Raw genomic sequence first — 19,547 nt, 5'->3', positions numbered from 1 at the left:
AAGTGATGTCATGACTGGAAGTGACATCAAGCAGGATACTTTTTTTCACAATCCTAGGCTGCAATCCTAACCACACTTACCCAAGAGCAAGTCCCATTTACTATCACTGTTAAAAACCTGTACATAGTAGCCTGTTCAAAGTACAGATCAGTAACATTTCCCCAAATGCAGTCATTTATTATGGGAGCATCAAGTTTATTATAGTAAAAATAAAATATTGAAATGAATGGGGACCCACCTGAAATTGGTTCATGACCCATCTAGTGGGTCCTGACCCACAGTTTGAGAAACATTGGTTTAGCGTATGTGAACTGTTTTGATTTTCTCTGTAAACTGCTTTGTGAACTTTCCATTGAAAAGTGGTATATAAATACTGCTAATAATTGGACAGTGTGGAAATAGTAGGCACAGAGAATGGTGTAATCACTTTTTGGTGTCTTAGCTTTCCAAACAAAGTATCTAAGTCTCTGTATACTTTAGCATACCTGAACAGGCACCCCTGTTTACAGGTCTGCGGTGCCCTTTTTTTGCAGTCTGTCTTTCAGTCTCCCCAACTGCAGTAGTTTTGAAGTAGGAATACAGCATCTTGGCATGTTAATTAGGGAACTGGTAGGACAACTGTGCCCCCGTTGCAGGGGAAGGTAGTGTTTGAAACAGTACCGCACAGACAGGCGTTCTGGTCTGGAAATAAAGAGGTCCGAAGCTATAATGGAAAACTGAAACTTGGTTAACCCTTTCAGTGCTAACTGATTAAGATACTGTCTCACAGTGCACGCATTGTGGACTTTAAACATCGGGAGCTCCTGTGAAGAAAGGCACAATGGCTTATGGATAAACTGGAGGTTAAATAAATGGATTACAGAGTAGACTTTCAGTTCCATAGTTGCATGTGAGGCTTGGTCTTGGGGACAATAGCACCACCTACTGGTTGACTTAGCTGTGTCATTTAAGTTGTGGTTTGCCATAGGTGAACTGACTCAATGGCAAGGTGATTTAGCCACACGTGGCTAGACCGTTTTTTAAAAGTCTCCTTTTTTACTCTTGTGCATGTTATTTGTTCCCTTTTAACTTGTGCCTGAGTGGTAGCTTGGTATGAAAGGAGATGTCCAAAGGGCAAACAAGGAACTTGGTGATAGTAAGTTGAGCACAAATTCATCATTATGGACTGTTGCCCAGCAGAGGAAGCAAAAGTGGCTCACACTTATTTGGGAAACAGAATGAGGAGTCATTGCCCAGTCCAGCTACATGTCCCTGTCAAGACAGAAGGTACAAACTCTGTATTTGCCAGGAAGGAGTTCAAGCAAGACCTTGTGCTTGAATGAGAATAGCATCCATTTCTACTGAAATAGCATTAAATTCTACTGGAACTGACTTAGAAGGAAGAAGCCTAGATTTATTTATGCACAACATGTTTAGGCTAGGAAGCTTCTATTTCTGACTTCCTTATAATGCACAATTACATTGTTCATTGCTCTTCTTAATTATCATATCTCTCTGCCATCTTGCTGTGTTTATATTTGGCCTAGCACAATGTTTTTTTAAGCACTGATGATTTTAAAATGAGTATGTAATAATGGCAGTCTAGGACCTCCCTTTTGAACAAAAAGTTCCCTGTTAAAATAAGTATACAGCAAGTTCATTTTATCTATTTCACGATCTATGGAACTTGCATCTAGGGAAGGTCGTAAATAGCTTCATTAAGGGAGGAATGTTGATTTATCCTTTAACATTGGATATACTTCACTGGGTTGCCAGATACTCAGAGAAAATTTTAATGTTTCATGGATACTTTTCTCTTGAACATTTAGGGCACACCCATACTAGACGACCAAGGGCCCAATCCTATCCAATTTTCCAGGGCCAGTGCAGCAGTGCCAATGGAGTGTGAACCACATCCTGTGGTGGGGAGGCAGTCACAGAGGCCTCAAGGTATGGGAACATTTGTTCCCTTACCTTGGGGCAGCATTGCAGCTGCACCGATGCTGGAAAGTTGGGTAGGATTGGGCCCTAGATGAGTTTGCAACAAATTTAACTGGAATGGCTTCCAGCAAAAGAATGGTGGGGGAGTTTTATTTAACTGTGAATAAAGAAGACTCCAATAGAACTTCTGTGTATGATGGAGAAATATCCATTTACTGTATGTTTTAATAACTGTCCAAATGTGTTGATTCTCATGATTGTTTGCTGTTGTGTGTTTAAACTTTCTCTCAATTATGCAGAATATGAAGAATAGGAAAAGTTCAAGACTATTGCCATCCTGAGCCCTGACACTCCATTGGTTTACTAATGTGCAAGGTTGTCCTCTGCTGGCTACAGAATGGCCACCAGCCTCTTCCCACTGAGCCATAAAAGAAGACACAGGACCCTGGTAACCTGCTGTGGATCATCTTAAGAAGGATGCTGTTGGCTTGTTGCAACTCTCTAATGCTGCGGTGCAAGGGTGGCATGGCTCAGAAAGCCTGGGTCAGCATGCTGTTCCAGAACCGGAAGGCCCAGCTCCTGTTGGTCAACTCCCTTACTTTTGGCTTGGAAGTCTGTCTAGCTGCAGGCATTACCTATGTGCCACCACTCTTGTTGGAGGTGGGAGTGGAGGAGAAGTTCATGACTATGGTCCTGGGTAGGTGACCTCAGTATATTTTTATTCACCATGGGAGATCTGGTATGGCAGAGTAAAAGGAACTGGCTAACTTGAGTAGCTTTGAAGTACTCCTTAACAGAAAATACTAGTGTCTGCCCTTAATGGGGGTGTGTGTGTGGGGGGGGGAGGGAATCCAGATGTTGCTGATCCTTGGTGGCAGGGAAGCTTGAAATACATCTCTCTGCACCTTGCACGCTCTGACACCTGCATCCCCTTTGTGGAGGCCAGAACACTTACTGCCAAGTTGGTGAACACATTGTTCCTGGTGTAGCAATTTGCCATTCACTCAGGTAGGAAAAATATTCATTTATACATAAGAAATTAAGAGGTGTGCTCAGAACAGACCTTTTCAGGCCCCTGGGGAACTCAAAATATTGGTTAATAAAGAGATTTTACTCCCTCTCTGAATGTACTCCAGACTGTGTATCTAATTGTACACTGTTCAGTGTGCCTCAAAGGGGATTCACTGAGAACTGAACTTTCTATCACCTGCACTGCCTCACCTCTTTCGTACTGTGGGTTTGGTTTCCTGTTCTGGTGCCAGAGTGTGGTGGCCATCTTGGGAGAATGTTGTGAAGCTGGAGAAAGAAAAGCAGTCTTCCTTTCCACAGTGGGTTGGTAGCTTGGATCCTGACCTCTGCCTATCGTCTTTTGCTTACCCTTTAAAAACATGTGACATTCCTGCATTTTGTTGGGGGGAGGAATGACCATGACGACAACTAAGTGCTCCACAAAAATGAACGTACTTCAGTATAGCATTGTTTTCAAGATTTATTCTACAGTTTCCTGATGAAGGGACTCCTCTCTTGAAATCAATCAGCACATTGGGCTGAGGTTTTGGGGGTAGCTGGTAAATTTTGGAGATCAACCACAAGGCCTTCCAAGGAGTCTGAATTTATGCTTGTGTCTCCTTTAACGAACTAGATTCTAGTTCAGTATTAAAATGTAGTGAACTGGGCAGTACCGTTTGGATTTAGCTACTAGAACGTATGCATGTGAGAATAAGGCCCATAATGGCAACAAATTTCAGGGAAAGTGATTCTCACTGTAATGTTTTGGCATTCATTGACCAAGCAGAATAACTGTCCTCCTTGAAAAAGGTTTAATAAAGATGGACAATAAAAGCCAAGAAATAGAAAAAAAGCACTGACCTTTGGGTTCCTATGTAAACAGATGGCAATATAGTGTCTTCATGTCCTAACGTTATCAATGGCATACATCAGCAAGCCACTTGGGTAGATGAGGTTGTAGAAGAGTGATCAAATCCCTAGTAATTGATTTGTCTCTTCTTGGAGAGACCTGCTTTGTTTGAGGCCTGTGTCTCGAAGGACAGTTTGGAGTTTTACTGTAGCTAGCTGCTTTTGGTTCCATTTCTGAAGTGATCTTGTCAAATCCTTAGTTCTCACATGTTTTCTCCTTTACATTCTAGGGATTGGGCCTGTTCTGGGGCTAGTATTTGTGCCACTTATTGGCTCTGCTAGTGATCACTGGCACAGCAGCTATGGTCGCCGCCGGCCTTTCATCTGGGTCCTGTGTCTGGGAGTTCTGTTGAGCCTCCTGATTATCCCTCATGCGCATCGCTTGGCTGGCCTTATTACCTTGGACACCCGCTCCACAGAGCTTGCCTTCCTTATCATGGGAATTGGTTTGCTTGACTTCTGTGGCCAGGTCTGCTTCACCCCCCTGGAGGCCCTTCTCTCAGATCTCTTCCATGAACCTGACAATTGTCGACAGGCCTTCTCTATGTACTCCTTCATGGTCAGCCTGGGCGGCTGTATTGGATATCTGCTACCAGCAATTGACTGGGACCGTAGCTTCCTGGCACCTTACCTGGGAGGACAGGAGGAATGCCTCTTCAGTCTCCTTACTATCATCTTTCTTGGCTGTGTCCTGGCCACTGCCTTTGTGACAGAGGAGGTGGTAGCCCAGGTAGAAGTGCTATCTGGTCCTGCGATGAAGGATTCCTCCAAATCCCTGCCTCTGGCACGCTGTTCTTGCTGGGTACCAAAGAGCTTTTTCAGGACTGGGCACCTAGTCCAGGCTTTTAGGAACCTTTGTGCCTTGGCCCCACGCCTGTATGGACTCTGCTGTCGCATCCCCAAGGTAATCCGGCAGCTTTTTCTGGCAGAGTTGTGCAGTTGGATGGCCCTCATGACTTTCATGCTGTTCTACACTGACTTTATTGGGGAAGGGCTGTACCAGGGAGTTCCAAGAGCTGAGCCAGGCACTGAAGCAAGACGCCACTATGATGAAGGTAACCTGATGGGGGATGGTTGGGAGGGAACAAGCAAAAGATGTTTGTTGCTTTGGCCACTACAAATCCATAGATTTGAGCACCTATCATCTTCAAATTATGTAACCTGAAAATTCATTCACAGAACTCTGATAAATTATGCCAGGAAAGCAAACTTACATAAAATTACCTTTTCTATGTTATGGGTTCTTTTGCCAATTCTTGGTTTTTGCGGAACATGGAATTCTTTGGAAGAGGCAAGAAGTGGTGGGAAAGAGGTATGAGTGGTGAAATGAGGTCAGTTGCTATATGTGTGGTCCTGTGATAGTGTTGGCTGTAGATCTAGGAAATGGAAGTGAAAAACTCTTTATTTTGCAGTGCACTTGGGTTAAAATTTTAATCCTCCATTTCACTACTATATTAGGAAAGAATATAATTTTTTCCCAAATATTCTTTTTATAAAATTTATATCTCGGTTGTACTGTAGTGTCTCCCATTAGCTAACAAATAATTTAAGCTTATTAAAGCAGTTAAAATGCCTTTTTTTAAATGGCTGTTTTTCAAAGGATCTGAAAAACCACAAGCCTGAAGGATGTATAGCAATTTGCATGCATGGTAGGCATAATTGTCCTGTTAATTGTATTGGCAACCTTCAGTCTCGAAAGACTGTGGTATCGCGCTCTGAAAGGTGGTTCTGGCACAGCGTCTAGTGTGGCTGAAAGGCCAATCCGGGAGTGACAATCCCTTCCACACCGGGAGCAAGTGCAGTCTGTCCCTGGTCTGTCTCCCTGGCTATGGGCCTTCCTTCTTTGCCTCTTTGCCTCAGACTGTTAATTGATGTGCTATAGAATAGCACAAATCAGGGCAACATGTAAGCTGCATGTTGCTATCAGTTTCTAAGGTTTCTCTCTGCAGCCCAATGTCTTGCTGAGAACCTTGGCTTCCATTTTTTGGCAGCTACAGAATATAGCTTGTCACTCATCTTTTTATGATAAGATGATGCTCTGCCTTGCATACAGTAAGAGTGAATCCAGCTTCTTCAGTACCATTGACCCTAACAGGCAGCAGCTTCCTCCAATATTGGGCAGAAGTACAGGTCCATCCTTGGATTTTTTAATATATGGATTTGACTCAGCAAGAATAGCCACTGCAAATGAGAAGGAATGTGCTGATCCCTGGAGAAGGGGGAAAATGCATCCCTTCAAAATCACAGTTTAAAAAACTGCTTTTCTTACTGTTGTAGAGAAACAGTCATGCAAGCAATTACAGGTATAACCTAACTATCCACAGATTTTTCACCTGTGGTAAGATCCACAGATTTTTCTGTCTCAAGGCAATGAGAAGGGCCCTTTAAATTAAACAGTTTAACAATAGCCTTGTTAATAAGAGAGGGCAGCCGGCTGACAATCCATCAATCATTCTCTCTCCAGGCACTTAGAACCCTCTCTTCCCCCTGAGCATTCCCCCTATGAAAGAAAGATAATCCCTTTGCTCTGGGTGAAGGAAGGGGTCTATGGTTTGGAGTGAAGCCTTTCTAAGTGCCTGGAGAGAGACTGATTGATGGATTGTCTGCTTAATGACTCTGTTTTAACATCACAAAGGTCAGCAAGGCCTTAAACTGCCCAGCAAAGGGGACATTTGTTTTTTAAATGGATTTACTTTAATGCGATTTTTGCCGTCCATGTGAGTTCTGGGAACAGAACCCTCTCGAATAATGAGATTCAACCTGTATTTTATCCATCTGGTTAGCAAATACCATTTTTACAATGGAGGGGCTAAACCTGGAGTGGCATGCATGCACACATCTTAATTGCCCTTAAATATAAAAACTCATTGCCATCTGCCTGCACATAAAGTGCTCTTGAAGTGACTTTCTGCCAAATAAATAGCACATCCTGAGAGCAGCTTTGGAAGTTAAGCTTCCCATCCAAGTTCCATATACTTGCCATTCCTTTGCAATAACCTATGTGAAATGCAGTCTTTGTGTACCAATCTCACTTAGGAGATGGGCAGGATATGTTCTTATGTGATATTGTTAAGAAACAGGAATTGTGGGCAGTTTGCTTGTTCTTTTCCAGCATGACGGTGGAGGCCTGTCTGGTGTGCTGCTTTGTTCTATGTAGTTTCAACTTCAGTGCAAGAAACCATATTATCCATTAGTTGGTTGGCTTTCCTTTTTTAGGAATGACTTTAAAAAATGTATATAGCACAAATCCTATGTATGTTTCCATGGGAGAAGGTCCCACTGCTTTCAGTAAACATGCATAGGATTGCACCTTTAATCAACACCTCCGATTTGCCCATGAATGGGGAATAATGCTGAAATATCTGATAGTCCATGAGCAAGCAAACAAACTTCATGAATTAAGCATGCAGCTCAGTTCTTTCAGAATTCTCCTGGTATCGATCCTGTGGCTAACATGTGCCATTCCACATATTATCTATCTGTTGCATGAACTTAGGTATGGATCTAAGTGCTTGTATCCCTTTTTATAACCTATGCCTATTGCAAGATTTATTGAATGCCTCCTGTTTAAGCACCGTCTCCTTTTGTGTTCCTTTTGTTCCTGGATAATACATCATCCCAAGGTCTGGGTGACCCAACTCTAATGTGGTTTAATATTTAACCATCTGTAACCAAGTGGTGCCTGTGAGCCCTGCTCAAATTGGAGCCCTCATAGTATATACACAATAGTCATTCAACAATTGTAAAAACACAGAGCTATAGTCTGTATATCTGTCTTTGGAGGGGGTGTGAAGGATTTTATGGAATGCAAACTTAAGGATGTGGTACCAAGTGAAACACCAATTCCAGTGTTGCTGCTGCTGCTGTGGAATTTGGTTCTACCTCCTCCTTGGATGAAGAAGTTAACTGCAGCCAAGACTTGTGAATCCACGAATTATACTTGTTCACAAGTTAACTTCTTGGCTAAGAGATTCCTCCTAATAGTTCACAAAGTCAACTTTTTGTTGAAAAGCGGTGTATAAATACAAGTGGAGCCTGTTCATCCACTGATTTTATATCTGTGGATCAGACTCGCCCTGACCTGAACCCTCCAAAGGGGATCGGACTTCTGCTCTGGTAACCTCTGGAGGGCTTTCTAAATGGCCTGTGGAGCTAGAAAAACTTGATCTCTGATTTCCCGAGGGAAACTGGAAGTGATATTTTTATGCCTTTTAAGGCACTCTGAGACCCTGGGATGCCCTGTTAAAACGAGGGAATCTAGAAGTAATTTTTTTGGCTGTTTTTTGTTCTGAAGCTTGCGGGTGGATGCACATGGCCTCTGTGAGCTTCAGAAAGTCCTCCGGAGGTGAGCACAGCTCTGGTCCCCTTTGGAGGGTTTAAGGGGACAAAAACCATGGATATCCACGAGGGGGGGAGTTCAAGAATCGATCCTTTGCAGGTACTGAGGTCCCACCTGCATTCTTAACGACCATGGGGTCAAAACTAAAACTAAACTAAAACAAAAGACTAAAACTAAAACTAAGCCAAACTAATATCCAAAATCACAGATGCCATTTGGCTTCATAAATCCTGGCTGTCTTGCTTATCTGCTCCTATTTCTTTTCCCATTTCACCCAACTTGCAAATCTCTTCTCAGGTATTCGGATGGGTAGCCTGGGCCTCTTTCTCCAGTGCATCATCTCCATCTTCTTCTCAACAATCATGGATCGGATGGTGAAGCAGTTTGGGACGCGAATGGTCTACCTCACCAGTGTGGTCTTATTCCCCATGACAGCTTTCATCATGTGCTTCTCACAGAGCATTGTCATAGTCACTGTTTCTGCTGCCTTGACAGGCTTCCCCTTCTCAGTGCTGCAGATCTTGCCGTACACACTGGCTTCACTGTATCATCATGAAAAGCAGGTGAGATAATGTGAGAGAGAACTAAGATGTGTGGGAGGATTCTTTGAGGGGGGAGAAACATAGCCATTGCGGGTGCAGCAGATGCTTTCAAACACCTCTTGGGTGTGGGCAGCTAAAAATGATTTGGGGTAGTATCTCTGTCCCCCCCTTCTTGAGTCTCCTCCCCTGTTTCTTAGATTCAGTATAGCAAGTACCTTGATATTGATGTCAGTCTGATGGTGTAGCTGGAATTTTCCATTGGTTAAAGGAAGTTTATTACAGTCACAGTTATTGCATGGATGCTTCACTGGAGAACTCCAGCTGAACTCCTGTCTGGTTTAAAGACTGTCTTGGTTCTTGTGGTATGCTGAATTTGCTGCTGCCTGTATTGTAGATGCAACATTCATCAATGTGTATTGAAATCAAATCAGAAAGCATGTCATGGATCTCCATCTCTCTTTTCCCAACAACTTCTGCTACTTGTTGCTTAGTTTCTAGTATGTTACCCCCCTACAGACACACACACCTCTAGCTATTGGTGCCTCCCATCTTTCCCCAGTAAGGCTAAGATTGCTCAGTGGAGGGGCTATTTTGTCACGTCACAGACTGGACCTCTAGCTCTCCAGGGCTCTCTCATGGAGGACAAGGCTAATGGACCTCTATAACTTTCTAACTTTAAGAAGAGTAGTTTAAACTACAATATAAGCTTTTTGCAGACACTGGCCTACAATGGAGGAGGAGATTGTAGAATGTCTTGAGTAACCTCAAGCAGAGAGCCAACTTAAATAAACCTGCTGATGAAAGCTCATGGTATGGTAAACCAGTAGTTTAATGGGTAGTTAACAGCTTCCTCTTTAGTGTTTTTGATCAGGCATTCAGTTTTATCAGGCATTATTCAAGCAGCCTGCTCTAGTTGTACTATCAGCTGGAATGCTTCTAGCGTCCTCTTAGCAAGACACACTTCCCAGTAAGTCTTTAAAAAAATTAACGGGTGCATGGAGGGGGTGTGGGATACTGGGATACTGGATCCACAGATACGAGGACCTGCCTGTACTAGCAAAATATCCTGTAGATACAGTGGATTTATAACATTGAATACAATAAACGAGATCAGAAAGATGTAAGAATGTTGCCTGTTCTGTGGATTATCCTATGTACACTTTTCTGGGAGTAAGCCCCATTTAAGTCAATGGGACTTATTTCTGAGTTGACAAACAAGATTGAACTGTTATGCCTTAACAAATTTTAGTACCTAGTGTGGATTCTCAACACACACCTGGCTTAGCTCCACACAGATGATTATTTAAAAGGGTGATTATGTATAAGATAAAGTAAAAAAGAAAAGGAAGAAGCATTTGAACTGACCCCTATAGGGAATAATTGGTACAACTCTGAAGAGAATTTGACTGTAGAACTTTCAGGTGTGTTGCTGCCCTTGCTACACCTTTTGAGTAAGCTCATATCTGGCTTTTTAACTACCACATTGAAGATGAGTCTAATTATTCTAAACAAAATAACCCCTTTAATAATCCAACACCATTTCAATAATTGTCACTTTGCCAATGTTGCCAATGTTGTGTCTGGGGCAAATGCTCCTTCTCAACTCCCCTTAATTGCACTTCTGCTCACTATAGACACCTCCTTGTAGCCATCTCCCTCTTAGGTGTGTTACTGTTTTAAATCTTCCTTATTTTCTTGGCTTTTTCAACACTTTGTGTCTGCTTCTTGTAGTGGTGTTGGTGTTGGTGGTTTTTTTCTTTGCTTCTTCTCTCTTCTGAAGTGAGTCAACAAAAGTTACTCCATAACAGCTGCCAGTCCAGTGTTGTGAGAGCCTGCAAGACTAACCCTGTCTGCAACTTCACGCTCGCAAGCCGTGTAAGTCGGTTGCATTTCACGCATGCCCTTGAACCGTGCTGGGATAAGAGTATCTGACTGAGGAGTTTAACCCTTTTGAATATGCTACTGGGCTGCCTTGCACTGAGTAAGGAGCCTGGTGAATGGTTTTGTTTCTAGAAGCTGGCATTACATAAATTTATAGGTCCTCAACTGGCAGATAACTGAAACTTTTTTTTTATTTCTGCTGGTTTAAATTCTTGGTTTAGGACCGTCAAATATATTTTCAGAAAGTTGTGTTTTACCTCTGTTCTTTCTGTTGGGCTGTTTTTGCTAACATTAGTAAGTTTTGGGGAAGATCTACAATTTCTTGTAGATACTGAAGCTCCTGACCCAAACTGGAAAAGCACTCATCCAGCTTTCAAAGTGTGTTCCTTTTTTTCTTATTTTGTTGATTCTCAAAATACCCCCGTAAGTAGGCAAATATTTTACAGCTGAAACTGAGGCAGAGATTGTCTTGTCCAAAGTTGCATGATCCTTGGCAAAAATGGAACTTCAATCAATAATCTCACTTCCCATCTCCCATGAATGCATTTATATTTATTATGCATTTATTTCAAATACACATGATCCAAGAATATTGATGTTCAAGAGTCCTAAGCTTCTTGGTAGAAATCCCAGGATAAGACTGTGAATGACAAATTTGGGCACTGAACATATGGCAGTGAATTCCTTGAGGCCTTCAGTTGTGGTTCCCTTAAGTTTTTGGCAAGTAGTTGTCCACAGCTGGAGAGAATGCAAAATAGTGCCTACTTAAAATGTATGATCCTAGCTCAGGTTTTGGACATGGTTTGCAAAAATCAATGCTGCTAGGTTTGGATAAAGCTGCAAACTGTGGTTTGATACCAAACCAGGAATGGAAGTCTTCCATTATCGTGCATAAGCTGAAGGCTCATGTCTGCTCATGTTCCTTCTGCTTTTGTGTTTGCTCTTCTCTACATGAATGCAACTCTGATGATAGTTGCAATAGGAACAGTATCCTGGCATGTAGGGCTGATGTACTGCTTATAAAATACATTGGAATGCTGCAAAAAATGAATGCAACAGCCTTTGCTAGAATTTTCAGAGCAAGCTGGTCTGTGGACATAACTCCCTTATGAAACTGTACCCATTGGAGTGAGCAAATCTTGGGCATAGCAATGCTTTCTGCTTGTGCTGAACTTGTCTTTGATTATACCATGTTCAAAAGAGATTGGGAAGGAACTGAAGAGACTTCTAAAATACAATCAATTAATAGAATTGGGGAGATTCTGTGCTCGGAGTTCATGAAATTCCAAAACATGTACAAGGCAAGGTCTGGAGCAATGCTATGCATGTGTACTTGGAAGTAAGTTCCATTGAATTCAGTGGGACTTGCTCTCAGGAAAGTGTGCATGGGATTGGAATCCAAAAAGAGCAGCTGACCTCTAAGACCACGATGTTGACAAGGCAATCTCTGCTTGCATCCTCCCCATGCAGGAATTGTGCTTCCCCGGGGTCATCTGCATCCAGCCAAACTCAACCACAAACTTCAGGATAAAGCTGTGCAACTCCAAATTTGACTGTGCATGTCTTGGGAACTGTAACTTACCTTGGGAAGAATTCACAAACCCTTGAGGGGTTTCCACATGAAGGATGAGATAGAGCACAAGAACTCTCTGTGTGTAGGGGTGGGGGAGAGATTGAGCCAGCCTATTTTCCTATTGCATAGATGTGGAAACGACACATTATAATGTTGCCTGGACCATGACCAGAATTGTTCCCTTCTTTGTCATATATGCTATTCAGTCAACTTCCAATCACAACTCTGATGTATTTGTTGGTACACTTTAAATTATTTGATGGTACAATTTAAAATATACTTTATGCCACAATTTATTCTGGATCTCTTGGAGATAGTGATTGTAATCACTTAATGATCATGATTTATTGACGGGCAGCCCAATCCTGAGCTGCCCGGAGCGCCCAGTTTCGGCAGCACCAAAAAGAGCTGCTGCTGAATCCTGCGCCTCCCACGCTATTGCAGAAGGCTCCTTGGGAGAAGGGGACATTTGTCCCCTCCCCCCAAGTAAGGTAAGCATCCCTGCAATGGGGCTACTCACTTTACCGTAAGGAAAAGGTGCTCGTGTACGGCGCACAGCCCTCCACGAGCGCCCTGGATCCTGTGGAGCTCAGCTCCACGGATCCTCCTGCCACCCACCCCTCGGCACACCTCCTCCCTGCCCCTGCTGGCCTCCCCTTCCCCAGAATGCCTCCTCCATGCCCCTGCCCCTGCCTGCCATTCCGCAGCTTGGCAGTCTGGGAGACTGCGGAACCTGGGCGACCGCCCCACGCTAGCCCAGCACCGGCTGGCACTTGGCTAGCACCGGCGGGAGCCCAGTGGTGAGCCCAGTGAACGTGCCTTATGGCACGTTTGTGACTGTGGTCAGCGGCACAGAGCTGTGCTGCCTACCACAGGATTGAACTCTTAGTGATTCAGGAAAAATGATCATGCTGTAGCAGTGGTGTCACTAGGATTTGCGTCACCTGGTGCGGGCGGCCTGCCCATCACACCATGCAGTGGGCGGGGCAGCACCCCAGATAGTGGGCGTGGTGATGTACCATTGCCCTGCCCCCACTGGTTTTTTGGCAGTACCTTTTGATAGAAGACAGATATGTCAACGTGATTTGTTTCATTGCATTCTGCATGAAATTACGCATTGATTGATACATAACATGATGGTATTATTCCTCCAAATTCTGACTTTAGTGATTTTGAAAACTTGTGGAGTCACACACATGCGCGAGCATCAACTTACTAACACCTTATTGCAGCAGTTCTCATACTTTTAGCACTGGGACCCACTTTTTAGAATGACAATCTGTCCAGGACCCATTGGAAGTGACGTCATGGCCAGAAGTGACATCATCAAGCAAATTAAAATAAATAATTATAAATAGTTAATTAAATAAGGGGGAGCCAGTCCTGTTCCACCAAGTGAGTTTTCCCTGTAGTCTACCTGCAGTAACACCCCCAAAAAGAATTGAGATCTTCAGCCCTCCCCAGTGCCCAGTTTAAAGTCCTTCTATTTCAAGCACATCAGTACAAAGACCCACCTGGTTTTTAAGTCTGAGAGCCCAATCCTATGCCTGTCTACTCAGAAGTAAGTCTCATTAGAGTCAATGGGGCTTACTCCCAGGAAAGTGGGGATAGGAATCCAGCCTCAGAGCCCAAGCCTATGCATGTCTACTCAGAAGTCCCATTAGAGTCAGTTGGGCTTACTCCCAGGAAAGTGTGGGTAGGATTGGGCTGTGAGGGAAACTGCAAGTGCAAAATAGAAATTCCCCTTACCGCTTCAAGCCTCTTCATTGATCCTTTCTAGTGGGGGGAGGGAGGCTGCCTTCTGGGGCTTTTGTTGCACTTCAGTCCCATCAAATTGGGACCATTCTGGTGTCCTCACATTCTTTGCCTGGCCTGACCACCAGCCAAGGCACGTCTACCTACTCATGAGTAAATGCTACCTGAGGCTGCTTCACTTCCCATAGGGCTCCATACACTGGCAGCTGTGGGGGAGGGACCTCCGGTGTTTTGGGGGCTGCACTCATTGGATCAGGACCATTCTGACATTGGGGTCCTCTCAGCCTGCCCTTTTGGACAGAGCAAAGCAAGGTTGCCTACTCATGAGTAAACATGGCCACGTGGCTTCCTTTCCTTTCCCATAGAGCTGAACACACTCGCAGCTGGCAGGGGGAACCTCCTTCTCAGGTTTTTTTGGGGACTGCACTCATTGGATCAGAACCATTCTGGTGTTGTTGGAGTCCTCTTAGCCTGCCCTTTCCGAAGCACTAAGGCAAGCATGCCTACTTGCGAGTAAACGCACCATACGACTCGCTTTCACTTTCCATAGGGCTCCATGTATTTTTTTCCTTCTGGTTTTTTGGCCATACCTTTTGAAGGAAAGGAGCTATATCCACAGGGTTTTTTGCATTGTGTTCCGCTGGTCATTCCACAACCAACGGTGTATGGCATGACACGGTAGCCCGTAAAGGCGTGATTTTAGCACGTCACCCCCCCAGGGCACATCACCTGGTGTGGCCCACACCCCCTTAGCAACGCCACTGTGCTGTAGACCCTGGTTCTGTTAACCAATTTAATTGTTATTTCCTGTTTCCAGAAGGAATCCCTTGCTTGTTGCCTGAACCTTTTAAATTTTCTCCTATTCTTGAACAATAGAAGCATGTATATCAAAAGAGGGGAAAGCCCTTCCATTTGCTGCTGCAGCCAAAGTGCCTTGTGAAAATTTCATGTCCTGTTCTGTGGTCTTTATGTCTGGGATTCTTGTAAAGCATCTTATCCTATTCCCCCCCTTTGTTCCTCTTTGTCCTTTCAGATATTTTTGCCCAAGCATAAAAGTAAAGAAGAAGATGCTGCTCAACTAGACAAGAAACATGGCTTCCTCAAAAGCCACGTTACAGGCCAAAAACTAACCTACCAAAATGGACATGGTGGAAGCCTCTTCTCTCCTCCTGTTGGCAGCTCTGCCCTCTGCGTCGGTTCACCCTGTGAGGTCTCTCTCAGGATGATGGTGGGAGACTCGGACACCACAGCTGCAAGCCGAGGCATCTGTTCAGACCTGGCCATCTTGGACAGTGCATTCCTCTTGTCTCAGGTCATCCCATCCCTCCTGATGGGTTCACTTGTTCAGTTCACACAGTCTGTCACTGCATATATGGCATCTGCTACTGGCTTTGGACTGGTGGCTATTTACTTTGCAACCAAAGTTGTCTTTGACAAGAGTGAGATGGCAAAGTATTCCACGTAGGGAAGGAAAAGAGACTGGGCAAAAATAAATCATGCACATTGTAATGGGTGACTTGGAAGAGTCAATGGAGCACACCATGCCTCTTTTTGCTTTCCAGGTTGTATTGCAGTAATACATGTGCAAAAATTATTGACTGAAGGAAAAAAATGCTGGGCTGATCTCAGGGTATCTAATGAAAGGGAGTCTAGTAATGTCCTTTGTTTGTCCACGATGCCTTCATCAAAGTGCCTCTGCTTAGACCTCTACAAAACGGCTTGCTGATTTAAAAAGTAAATTCCCTCTCTTTTGACAATGGGGCACTCCTTGGGTAGTTTTGTCACATTGAACGAAAGGATGACGACACTCTGGAGGTGGGAACACAGATGGTTCAGAGGATTCTTGGTTGCTGTGGGTCAGGCTTCATGTTGGATCTAAGCTAGACCCGAGGAACACCACCTTTTCTATCTTGATGTGAACCAGAAATACACAGGAAGGAGACTGGGGTTAGCTTACTGTTTTTGCTTTTTGAAGAGATTTAGGAATAATCCATGCCAGATGCACTGCAGGTCAAAATCAAGGTGGTGTAAATAAGTTGTGCTATGCAGAAGGGGACTTGTTTAGCAGAGGATGCTGTGGTTGAACTGGCGGCAACTCTACAGTGGCATGACGGAAATGAAAATCTTGGTCATCTGATACTTTCCCTCGTGTGGGTCTTAAACAGAGCTTGCAGTTACTGCAAGCAGAGACTCGCATAAACATAGGCTGAAAAACATGCCCCCTCTGGGGACTTGGCTTTAAGTGACTAGCTGGCACAAACAAATTACAGTGCCTTCTTCTGTGTAGTCTGAAAAAGGATGTTTAGTGTGCCAACAGAATTAAAACTACTGGTGTGTATGCCACCTTTCTTGCTAAAGAGGCAATGTGGCCAATCTGTCTGTACTAAAGAACTCTTCAGAAAAAACCAGCTCTGTTTCTATATGCCACAAGACAAGCTCCGAGCTGTGTTTTTCCAATGTGTGATCCAACATTTCTGCCACCCAGATAGAACAGAGCCACTCCCTTTGCCATGCCAACCTTGCAAAGCAAACTGTTTCTCTTTCAAAACTATTTTTTTGCTACAAAGCAGTTTCTAATGAGCCATTTAGCTAGCAGCTATTCATGGCACCAGGAAGAGCAGCCCTTTCTAATGTAGAGCACAGCAACTGAATATTCATGGCAGAGAATTCAAGGCAAATAGAATTGTAGGACCACCAAAGTCAGCAAGAGGACAAGTCCAACTCTCTGGGATTCTCTTGATACTGGATTGAACAAGTTAGGTATTTCTGTTCTTTGTAGCTAGCTCCCGTTTGTTCAAAATGTCAGTGCAGACTTTTCAACGGGGCCCTTCATACCTGGGGCCAAGAGGCTGTGATGTAGGTAATCCACTGTTATAATTGTAGGGGCTACTTCATCCATCCCCATTTGTCAGCAAAAGATCCAAAGTTGCCCTGCCTGGTGATCTTTTCTGTCATCTGGTCTGTCATCACAGGTGGGAGAGAGAGCTGAACAAGCCATGTTAAGGCACCTAACGGCACAATCCTAACCAGTTTTCCAGCACTGACATAGCTGTGCCAATGTAGCGTGTGTAGCATCCTGCAGTGGGAGGTAGTCAAGGGAGGGCCTCCTCAAGGTAAGGGAATGTTTGTTACTTTACATTGGGCCTGCATTGTGGCTAGGTCAGTGCTGGAATATTGGTTAGGATTGCGCCCTAAGGTTCACACTAAGGTGAAAGCAAGGTTTCAGAATTGGATATGATTTTAGCTAGTCGCTCTGAAATCCAGTTCTGTAAGATTTTACATGCCTTTGACCCTTCTTGAAAATAAGGGTTGCTCCCTTAACACATCGAGTTATTAAGTGAGACTCCTTAACTGTCTTTTATTCCTCTCCCCTAATTTCAAATACATTCAGCATAAGAATCTCCAGCAGGCCTAATACACTTTGCCCTTCTGACCCCATCTCTTACTCTGAGCAATTGCTCTGAGCAATTCCTGTAGAAGGTAGCAAAATGATATGAAATGAGTATAATCCGTTCTTGCAGCCAGGCATAATGTTGGGAATGGTGGTTGTAATTTTGGTCTATATGTTTGAAGGAAGATCCAAGCCTCTTGGAATTCCACCTTCCTGCTCCATTCATTTTCCCAGCCTTGTCAAACTCTGGCTGCAACCCTAATCACACTTTCAGAGAGTAAGCCCCATTGAGCAAAATAGGACTTATTTCTGAGTAGATCTGGTTAGGATTTTGCCCTCTGTGTAGTACTTGACCTGACCCAGGAGGCTCTTTGATGGAAAACACATCTGCTGCCTTTTTATATTCCATAAATGGGTCTTCTAGATCTTCTTATCAGGAGTTTTTTTTTTTTTAATTTAAAAAGGGAAGACTTATTTAAATCAACGTTTCTCACTGTTTTGGACTTGGGGTGAGTTTGCTTCTAAACTCTAGGATCTGATCCCAAGGCAACCACCTGTTGGGTGCATGTGTGGAACATCATGGCATGCAACCTGCTTCTGCACCAAGGACCTGTCAATCCAAATGGTAGAATATGACTGCACAAAGCACTGACCTGCAGAATAGGAACAGAATAGTTTATAAGTGGCTAAGACCCAGTGGCAGCCAGCCTGCTGAGTCACATGCTGGCGAGTTGCATTGGGAGAGGTAAAGCACAGCCAGCTGGAGTGACATTGCACAGGGTGAGCTCATACCTGCTGCTCCTCTGGGCTTTTCCTGGCTGACCCCTGACCCCTTGAGTGACCTGCAGATAAGACGAGGAGATGGTCTATGCTGGATTTTTGGTAGAGATTTCTCACCTTATAGGCGAGAATCTATGGTATGTTTTTCATGGTGCAAGTGCACATAGTGCAAATTTTTCAAGTGCAAGATCTAGATTTGAGCAGCGTTTCTCAACGTTTGTTCGCCACTGTACCACTTTGCATGGTCCACCTATTGGAAGTGCCACCAGAAGTATCTGCTGATGTCATTGCCAGTTACATCTGGATTGGGATGCCAAACACTGGTCAGAGCGAACATAAGGACTTTTTTGAGCATGCACCAAGTGCACGCTGGAGCTCTGCTCACCAAGCTGAGCCTCCTACTGCTGCTTGTCGTGGTTTGTTTCGGATCTTGCTGCCAGGAAGTGGGAGTCTGGGTTCCTGTGTATACCAGCAGATACAGCCTAAAGTACCACTGGTGGTACAAGTACTATGGGTTGAGATACACTGGACTAGAGCAATTCCACATCCTGGGAGTAGGGTGAGGGAGCAGAACTGGAGTATTGCCATTTTGGAACTGTGCAGCCACCCAGCCTGATCAGATTTGCACCTCTTTAAGTTTCCAGTTTTGCGTGAGTAATGTTGGAAAAGGATATCTGACCAGACTACTTTTGCTTACAGTTATTTTTATTTAAGTTGGAATTCATTCCAACTTAAATAAAAATAATTGTAAGCAAAAGTAGCCTGGTCAGACTTTCATTTCAGGATATCCTTTTCCAACATTACTCACGCAAAACTGGAAACTAAAGAGGTGCAAAGAGGCAAAATGTGTGCATGTGTTAAAGCAAAAGACATTTCAATTACTGTTTGTGACTCTGTCCCACAATGCAGAGCTGTGTGTTCAACAGCTACCCTGAGGGCCTCGTTCCTTAGCAAAATAGCCTGGTTATTGAGGATGCACTTCCTTATATTAGAGAGAGCCTAATAAAGAATTCAGCCACTGGACACACTTGCTGTACCCATTTCCACTCTTGCTGTGTGCCTAATGTTAACCTGATTATGGTGACATCCATGTCACAAGCTCTTTTCACTTATATTAGGGTTCTGTTATTTGTTATATTCATCCTCCTGAATTTCATTCATCTTCCTTGTCCTATAAAGCTTTATTTAAATGGAGCTGACTAAATGATGTTTGGGCCAGTGATTAAATGGTGCCTTTAACAAGAGACTCTTTTGTCTCTCTTCTTTCAACAACAGATTCTTCTGAATCATCTGTTCTAGTGGAACAATATCTCTCTGCTGTATTGTGTGTTTTTTATCCTTAAAAAAAAAAGTGTGATTTTTAATTTATTTAGAAAAGCAAATATTTTGTACATTTTTATGTGCAAGGGGTATTAAAGTCTATTAAGGTGCACAAACTTTTAGGACTGT

General features: G+C 43.7%; 1 protein-coding gene across 1 annotated transcript in view; it reads left to right on the top strand.

Annotated features, from left to right (window-relative positions):
• The window catches only part of SLC45A3 (solute carrier family 45 member 3), a 55,644-nt gene extending 36,833 nt beyond the window's left edge, over positions 1-18,811 (top strand). The window contains exons 2-5 of the mRNA XM_066625425.1: positions 2,220-2,617; positions 4,068-4,892; positions 8,474-8,739; positions 14,961-18,811. Of these exons, the coding sequence (XP_066481522.1) occupies positions 2,398-2,617; positions 4,068-4,892; positions 8,474-8,739; positions 14,961-15,392 (1,743 nt within the window). The 5' untranslated portion in view covers positions 2,220-2,397 and the 3' untranslated portion in view covers positions 15,393-18,811. The remainder of the gene's footprint in view (positions 1-2,219; positions 2,618-4,067; positions 4,893-8,473; positions 8,740-14,960) is intronic.
• The last annotated feature ends 736 nt before the right edge of the window (positions 18,812-19,547 follow it).

Source organism: Tiliqua scincoides, chromosome 4 (assembly GCF_035046505.1).
Source record: "Tiliqua scincoides isolate rTilSci1 chromosome 4, rTilSci1.hap2, whole genome shotgun sequence".
NCBI lineage: Eukaryota > Metazoa > Chordata > Lepidosauria > Squamata > Scincidae > Tiliqua > Tiliqua scincoides.
The sequence above is the reverse complement of the archived record's forward strand: the minus strand, read 5'-3'. Positions and strand labels throughout refer to the sequence as shown.